Source organism: Aricia agestis, chromosome 2, assembly GCF_905147365.1.
Source record: "Aricia agestis chromosome 2, ilAriAges1.1, whole genome shotgun sequence".
NCBI classification, from domain to species: Eukaryota; Metazoa; Arthropoda; class Insecta; order Lepidoptera; family Lycaenidae; genus Aricia; species Aricia agestis.
In genome coordinates, this window is record NC_056407.1 from 13,545,533 (window position 1) to 13,554,839 (window position 9,307).

General features: G+C 36.8%; 1 protein-coding gene across 2 annotated transcripts in view; it reads left to right on the forward strand.

Annotated features, from left to right (window-relative positions):
- Positions 1–8,969, forward strand: part of LOC121739932 (gamma-aminobutyric acid type B receptor subunit 2) — a 148,208-nt gene extending 139,239 nt beyond the window's left edge. For both annotated transcript variants that reach the window (XM_042132554.1, XM_042132556.1), the window contains 5 exons: positions 1,085–1,173; positions 4,765–4,954; positions 5,525–5,843; positions 6,083–6,294; positions 7,876–8,969. In XM_042132554.1, the coding sequence (XP_041988488.1) occupies positions 1,085–1,173; positions 4,765–4,954; positions 5,525–5,843; positions 6,083–6,294; positions 7,876–8,784 (1,719 nt within the window). In that variant the 3' untranslated portion in view covers positions 8,785–8,969. The remainder of the gene's footprint in view (positions 1–1,084; positions 1,174–4,764; positions 4,955–5,524; positions 5,844–6,082; positions 6,295–7,875) is intronic.
- The last annotated feature ends 338 nt before the right edge of the window (positions 8,970–9,307 follow it).

A 9,307-nucleotide genomic window follows, 5' to 3' on the forward strand; every position in this document is an offset into this window, starting at 1 on the left:
ACAGACAAACGGACAGACAACGAAGTCTTAGTACTTACTATATAGTCCCGTTTTTACCCTTTGGGTACGGAACCCTAATAAAAATTAATAAATAAAACGATACTAAGCCCGTATTTGTAATTTTGGAATTTGATGTAAAGGGATCGAAGCAAATCAAAGTATTCAAATCAGGCGTGATGACAGATTCATAAGAAGTGAAATTTCAGGGGAATACATGTAAAACTTTGTCTCCCTCGTCAATCTTGGAAAATTAAAATTCAATTCGCACTCTTCATTCAATAACATATTACATAGCGCTTGTTATTTCTGATTTGAGCGAGCCGAACTCACCGAAGACAGTCGTAAGAATTACGAATTTATCATTTGAAATTCAAATAATATGTATTTTATCAAAGTAAATCAAAGCGAAATATATAAAAAAACTAGCTGTCCCGGCAAACGTTTCTTTGCCATACAAAGTATTTCGCCCGTATTATTTTATTGAAGTGACTAAATAAGTATGTCACCATGGCAACGTGCATCGCTATCCCGTCGCACAAACAATGGTCGCCGTCAGTCGCGAGCTGTAATCATTTACTATTATTTATCCAACAAATACACTTATAAATATAAAAAGTACCCAGTAGCCGATTCTCAGACCCACTGAATATGCATATAAAATTTTGTTAAAATCAGTAAAGCCGTTTCGGAGGAGTACGGCGACTAACATTGTGACACGAGAATTTTATATATAAGATTACGTACCTATGTAATATGTTATATGTATGTACTTTAAAAATAACATCTGTCTATACTAAAGTACCTATATTACTATTTTTATTATACTTTAAAATCATCAAATACGTATGAGAAACTTCTTCTCGAAGAAACTTTATAATGTTTACTATTAATTACTTATATTAAACTGTAATTATAAACATCATAATTATCTACAAGCAAACTGAGGTGTTTTTTTAGCTTTCAGGTATCATCAAAATACCTGAAAACTAAAAAAATAATACTAGTGTTTATTTTGATAGGAAAGTGAAATATTATATACTTAAGTAGTTTATTTTTATTATTTACGAGTTAAACTGTGTTTTAGGGTAGAGTGTATGTTTTGTCAGCTGGCTTCTCCCTCGCGTTCGGCTCGATGTTCGCCAAGACGTATCGAGTACATCGCATATTTATAAGGTAACTTCAATTTCAAAACATAAATAAGTTACAAAGAACTAATTTGGTTCGGTATAAAAGTTGGTGTATTATGTACCATTAAAGAAATGGATGCATTGGCAGATGTCAGACCTTAGATACCTGCCTACGCTATTTGGTCGGGTTAAATTAAGTCAAAGGCTGAACTGAGATCGTAGCCAAAGTCCCTTTCGTTAAAAACGATGACGAAATTCGTTATGAAAATGTATGGGATTTGACATTAGTCTTCGCAAGCGAAATGTCATTTAGCGATGACTTATGTCAAACCGCATACATTTTGATAACGAATTTCGTCATCGTTTTTAACGAATGATACTTTGTCTAAGGGGCCAGTATCCGTAAAAATTAGGTAGGTCCGAAATCTGCTTATAACCTTATTTCTCTGATAGTACAAAGAGTTATATTATTTAAATTCGTGTCTTATTCGAAATATCTCATTCAGCCTATCCGTTGATTTTTATCCTTTCTAGAACTTCCAGCAAAGCTCTGGTACTTATAATATAGACACTGACTTGGAAGAATGATTGGTTGTTTAATTAAACTGAGTATAAGGGCAATTGTTTATTTTTTTCCTTGTCACTTACCTACTAATGTCTGGCTATACATAAAATCCAGATTCTTTTGATTTTCCAGTCCTAAAGCCTCCATTTCTGCAATTAACGAAACTGTTTAAATTGTTAGCCTCTTCATCCATGGACGTCCTCAATTATTATCGTCTTCCAATAAGTTGTGAAGTAACAAAAATTACAACAAAGTTAAATGAAATTTCACAGTTGAGATACTTCGGTACGTTTTCTCGTTAGTGTGTAACAGTCGCTGGGTTTGACACGGGGGATTTTGTTTGTCTCCTTAAATCACTTTTCTTTTCCCCTGTCTGGATCCTAAGGTTGTTAAGAATAATAAAAATATTTCACAAAGGCATTATAATATTACTTCGAAAGACTCGATGGAATCTAATTTGTAATTTGTGATGCCCGTGCCTGTGCCTTAATATGGCTTTTAAATCATATTCGAATCTTCCAATTTTAAAACAGAGAATACTATCCATACTCATATTATAAACGACCTTTTGCCCGCGGCTTCGCTCGCGTTAAGAAGTATTATTATATAAAAACTTTCATCCCCTATTTTAACCCCTTGGAGGTGGAATTGATCAAAATCCTTTCTTAGCGGATTCCTACGTTATAATATCTAACTGGATGCCAAATTTTAGCCCGATCGGTCCAGTGGTTTGGGCTGTGCGTTGATAGATCACCATGTCAGTCAGTCACCTTTGACTTTAATATATAAAAAAGGAAGATATAGATTATATAGAATTATATAGAAGATATACCTTTGAGTTTTATATATATAGACGGAAAAGTGTGTCTGTCTATCTGTTACCTTTTCACTCCCAAACTTCTGAACCAATGTTGCTAATATTTAGTCCATACCAAATTTTAAATACTCAAAGTATATCTGTCGCAGCCGACTGGTTTAAATCACACGTCTAGCTTTTAGATTGAATATTTTAGTCGCTCAAAACGTTCAACACTACAGCTGATTCAAAAGCCGCCGTCTAATTGAAATAGTTCAGCGCGCACCGCTGCGGCGCTAGGTGCGTTTTATTTACAATATGGCGTCAACTAGCAGGTGTTTGTTGGTATTTGTGGTTGTTTTTCGGAAAGAAAGTAGTTAATAAAAGTTACAAGTGTTATTAAAGAGACAAAAATTATGGAGGCACATACGAGTAAATCAAAATTTCAACAAATATTCGAGGAGAAATTACGGGATTATGAAATACATCACCAAGGTATTTATTGTAATTCCATAAATAATAAATCAGCTATAATTATTGTATGTGCTAAATATGTTCAAAATTAGTTAGAATACAGTTTTTTCAGTCCCCCCGAAAGGGGGGGTTCGGGGGGCACAGCCCCCCGCCAAAACAAAAACAAACACAATCCAGAAAGTCCAAAAGTTGGTTAGGTTAGGTTAGAACTTAGACCACAACACAGAGGGAGCCGAGCGAGCGCAGCGAGCGTGCTGCGGCAGCAGCCGGCGACCGTCCTCAAATAAAAGAGGGGCTCAAAACAAAAACAAAAACAATCCAGAAAGTCTAAAAGTAGGTTAGAACTCTGACTGTGCTGCGGCAGCAGCCGGCGACCGTCACAAAACACGCCTCAGATTTTTAAAATTTTACTTATTGCATTAAACTTTTGGTCACCCCTTAAACTTAATCCGAGAATAATCTTCCAATAAAATACAAAAAGAGTTCCTATTCTCCCAAATTAAATATTAAACTAATGGTCACCAACTGGTTTAATGGCAAATTAACAAAATTTGCCATTAAACCAGTTGGCTAAGCGTCGTCTAGCTGTAGTGTTGAACGTTGTAGTCAACAAGTCGACTAAACGACGTAAAGCCGTGTGATTGAATGGCGTTGTTCAGTCAAAGGGCTAGCTGTTTGATTGAACGGCTGTTTAAACCAGTCGGCTGCGACATATCCATGATACTTTGAGTTCCGGGAAAGTACAAAGCATACTTTTTATCCCGTAAAAATGGACAGTTCGCGCGCGAACGCGCGATAATCGAATTTTGGCGCAACGCATACACGTGGGAGAGTCATGCTTCGGCACGAATGGGCCGGCTTGACCGGAGAAATACTACGTTCTCACAGAAAACCGGCGTGAAACAGCGCTTGCGCTGTGTTTCGCCGAGTGAGTGAGTTTACCGGAGGCCCAATCCCCTACCCTATTCCTTTCCTACCCTCCCCTATTCCTTTCCCTTCCCATTCCTACCCTCCCCTATTACTCTATTCCCTCTTAATTAATATTCCCTCTTAAAAGGCCGGCAACGCACCTGCATCTCTCCTGATGCTGCGAGTGTCTATGGGCGACGGAAGTTGCTTTCCATCAGGTGACCCGTTTGCTCGTTTGCCCCCTTATTTCATAAAAAAAAACGGAGTTGCGGGTGTCATTTAGATAAGAATAAACGAATATAAAATAGAATAACAAAACAGAAAATGATTTCTTTCAATTGATCTGGCTTCAGTGGAGCCTGTGAACTTGTATCTAGAAAATAACACAATACAGCGGTGGCAATTGTATTTTCTATTTCCTTTTATTACCAATTTTGTCCATAGCAGCCGTAGTAGTATTCTCGCATCACTTTTCATGATTTCATTTCCTAAAACGGAAGAAACGTTTCACGGAAACTCGATCTATCCAATTCCATATTTGCGTTGTTGGTTTTAAAATATATTTTTATACTAGATGTATTCTCGCGGCTCCACCGGCATATAATATAAGGTTTTTTCTCAAAAAGTAGCCTTTGTCCTTCCTCGTCTATCTCTGTGCTAAAATTAGCGCGATAAAACCAACTGTTCCGCTTTAATTATAAATCTGTAGTAATATTAATTAGTATAGATTTTTAACTTACTAATCCGGGTTCCGTAAAACAATTTTTTTAATTACTATCAAGCTAATTTTTTGTGAGTAGCTTCATTTTGAAAAGACGAATTATTACTAATTTAAAAAAATTGTTCTACGGAACCCGGACTATACTTATTCTTACTATTTTTATGTTTTTCAGTAATCGAATCGGTGTGTGCAAAACCAAACTTCTTCAAGATACACCTCTGATATCTCTAGTATGTGCCCTACTCGTAATCGATGGCTTGATAGTTACCTTATGGGCGGTTCTGGACCCCATGGAGAGACATCTGAAGAATTTGACAATAGAAATTAGCAGTAGCGATCGTAGCGTCGTCTATCAACCACAGGTAAAAAACATACAACTTTTTGTCAGTTTTTTTCAATGAATTTCTAAAATACTAGAGTAGCAATGTCTTACAAAAGATTGTCAGAAATGCGTAACCACTTTTTTGTTCAAAAGACAATGTCAAGTCATATATTCGTTATGTCATTATGTAGGTATGTGAGATATGCCTGCAGGCATCTTCGAAGTGGCAACGCGTTGCTACCGTAAACTTCCAATCTAGTTACGTTAGTAACATAGAATATCATTGGTTTTTTTAAGGTTGCTCAAACAAACAAAACAATTTAAAAACTTTTGTTTTGTTCTCAAAATATAATGAGAAAGTAATCACTTATCACTTATCTTCAATTTGTTTCTAAGCGGTCTTTAACTTTCATAATATTGTGCCTTCTTATCTTATATTAATCTAAACTTAATAACAGCGAGTAATATTTAAAAGGAAAGCATTAAAAGAGGTTCGATACACCATTTAGTCTTCATATAAAATTCATATAGTCGAAGACGAGCGCACGAAATTACGAGGTACTTAGATAATTTTAACTTTCCATAAATTATAATATTAACATTCTTTCAGATAGAAGTGTGTAGATCGCAGAACACGACGGGATGGCTCTGCGTCCTTTACGTTTACAAGGGTCTGCTTCTAATAGTCGGACTATACATGGCATGGGAGACGAGGAACGTTAAAATATCAGCTCTAAACGACTCCAAATATATCGGCATCAGCGTATACTCTGTTGTCATTACGAGCACTTGTGTGGTGGTCATTGGAACCATCATTTCGGAGCGAGCCACTCTGGCGTACGTCACCATCACGAGTCTTATCCTCATAGCCACCACGTCCACGTTGTGCCTGCTGTTTTTCCCCAAAATTATCGCCATCAGGAAAAATGGTGAGTTACAAGTCATTTAAGCAGCATATTTCCTAATGAACCTCATTGCCCTACTACGGAGACTTAACCACTTAGAACGGAGACTTTCAAAAAGTTACTTAAGTTCTGTATTTTGATTTAATAAATAATTTTATGTTCAAAGCTTACTCCACCGTTTGGGGACCGATTTTCAAATTTTTAAATTAAGTATTTTCAAAGATGTGATTTGTTTCAAAGAATCTGAATTTTTATTGTTGCAGACGACGACCCAATAATTCAAAGTATGGGCTTGCGATTGGAGTGTAAAACTAGAAGATTTATCACCGACGAAGCGCAGGAGCTACAGTTTCGCATCGAGATACAAAATAGGGTATATAAAAAAGAAGTCGCAGCGCTGGATCGTGAAATAGGGAGATTGGAAAAGCTGTTGGAGACAGAATCGAGTATTGATTCGATCGCTTTATCTAAGAGGGTAAGCTTCACGTGTTATTTAAATCGAATGATCCCCGCCGAATGAGGTTCACAAATCATTAGCTTGGCTTTATATACGGAGAATAAAAATGTGTGTGGTTCGTAAAATTGTACTCTCTCCGGTTTCATTTTTATAATTATACATTTAATAAATAAACAAAAAACTTTTTGAAAAAAAGCTTTTATTTATATATACTTACCTAGGTACTTAGTCTAAAAAGAAGAAAATAAACTCCTTACAAATTTTAACTATTAAGTTATAATCCTCAATATATTATACAATTTGCATGATAATAAAAGCTTGTCGCGAGACTTAACAATCTATCAGTACTTACTGGATTTAATTAAAATAAAAATATAATATCAATTTACTCAGTTATATAGTTAAATATAAAAATTGGTAAGTACCTACTAGTTTATTTACAAATCACGCGACAAGCTTTTATTATCATGCAAATTGTATAATATATTGAGGATTATAACTTAATAGTTAAAATTTGTAAGGAGTTTATTTTCTTTTTTTTTAGTTATCTCTGGCTAGATTTCTGCATGACTAAAAAGTTAAATTTCATTTAACGAAAGTGACAGGATTCAACCGGGCATTTTATGAAACCCGGCTGTCAGTTCCGTCATTTCACGTCACTTCACGTGACATCACGTAAAGTCACGTGACATCACGTAAAGTCACGACACGACACGTAACGTTATGTCACGTAACATCACGTAAAGTCACGACACGACACGTAACGTCACGTAACTTAACGTCACGTCACGTAACGTAATGTAACGTCACGTAACGTAAAGTCACGTCACGTAACGTCACGTCACGTAACGTAACGTCACGTAAAGTCACGTAAAGTCGCGACACGTCACGTCATGTCACGACAAGATACGACATGACACGCACGACACGACACGACACAATTTGAATATTATTTTTCAATTTACTCTCAATAAGCCCTTTTACTTGATACCCATATTGCAGAAGTGTTAAAATTCCCCTGTCTCGGCTAAGCTGCCATATTGGATATAGAATGACATTACATTCGTTTCCGAGTTACTCTCAGTAAATCCTTCCATTTAATACCCATATCGCAGAAGTGCATTAAAAATAACTATTCCCGTATCTTGGATGAGCCGCCATATTGGATGTAGAATGACGTTACATTCGTTTTCGAGTTACTTTCAATGAGCCCTTTCATTTGATACCCATTTTGCAGAAGTGCATTAAAAATAACTATTTCCCTATCTTGGATGAGCCACCATGTTGGATGTAGAATGAAATTACATTCGTTTTCGAGCTACTCTCAAAAATCCCTTTCATTTAATATCCATATTGTAGGACTACATAGAAAATAAATTCGCCATCTTGGATGGTCGGCCATATTGGATTTAGAGTGATATCACATACTTTATCGTGCATGGTCATCCAAACTAAACGCGTTTGCAAAATTTCAGATCAATCGGTTAAATATATCTACCTTAAATTGAGTTCCAAAATTCCACCGTAACATACATACTTACATACATACAGAGCAAGCTAAATAAAAGCTTTTAATAAAGTAAGATATTTATATTATAGGTGGAGTTGAACACTGTCCAGGAGGAGGGCAGAAACGACACAGAAAAGGATAAAAGAACTCCGAGTATTAGCGGTGGTCTGCCTATGCTACTTCTTTCCGTCCTTCCACCCGTCATACCGAGAGCGAGCTGGCCGTCGGCGGATGCCTTCAAGGGCAGGAATTCCATCAGTTTTAGTTCCCAACCGAAACTCAATTTCAGAAAGTCTCAGCCCGCCATAGACTTGTACAATTTGTGTCTAAACAAGCGGGAGGAGAGCCCGGGAATTTTGAGTAGACTAAAAAATTTCTTCGGCAGCAAATCGGCAAGCCGCAAAGCGTCTTCCACCTCGATAAGCGATCCTTCGGGACCGAGCATAGCTGCAGCGCTCAAACTACACGTAGGTATGATAGCCGGGTTGGTGCCCGGGAACCGCAAGCACTCTATGGTCCACTCCTGCAACATGTTAAACGTGCCCCAACAGGAGATGAAGCTGCGACGAGAGTCGTACGCGAAGAGCGGCCCGATCATCCGAGTGACCGACGACGAACCGAGCTGCTCCAAATACTACGAGGAAAACGCACCGAGAATACCTCAAAAATATATCGCGGAGCCGGAAACGAAAGTGAACTTCGTTTTGCCGACGACACAAAGGAAATCTTTATCGCAGCAAACATCCTGCGAACGAATTCGCGGGTCCCCGAGATTTCCGCACAAGATAGCGCCCGTCACTACCAGCTTAACCGCTCTCAGTGGAAAAAGAAAAATTAGCGCAGACAGCGTTTTCACCGTATTGGACACGGATTATGACGAGCAACGCAGGTACAGCCAGCAGAACGTCTGTAATCGCGGATCCAAGGAAAAGATGGCGATGGAAAATAAATGGAGATCGACCGAAGACGCCAGGCCGGGCACGTCCGCTAGATACTAGTAAGTAATTACATTTCCAGAAGTTACAATTTACTTATCAATGTAAAAAAAAAAATTCAACGGTGCTGAAGTACATTTTCAGTAACTTCAAACATTGCAACATTAAATCTTTAATTGATAAAAATACTTCAATATTTAGGGTAAAATTCTGTATTTATTGTAGATAGTCCTTAGAATATTCACAGGGTACAGACAGCAGCTACTAAGAACCTAAATTGATTTTTACGTGGATTTTATTTTATTTATTGTTTATCATCAATTGTTTTCCTCATTCATGTTAAAATACACAAATAAAGTTTATGGATCTCCTTTGGAGGAAACCGTACAAAATTAATGTAAGTAAGTACCTAATATTAATATGGTATCATATTATTATTGTAAACATTTAATGCCTTCGTACAATATTATAATATGTTTTTATCCTCTAAAAAAACATTTTAAAAATAATTATTTATTTTCGGTTTTAACCTTATAGTGGCTATCCTTTTAACGAACTAAAAACTAACATTTTTGAATAGGTAATA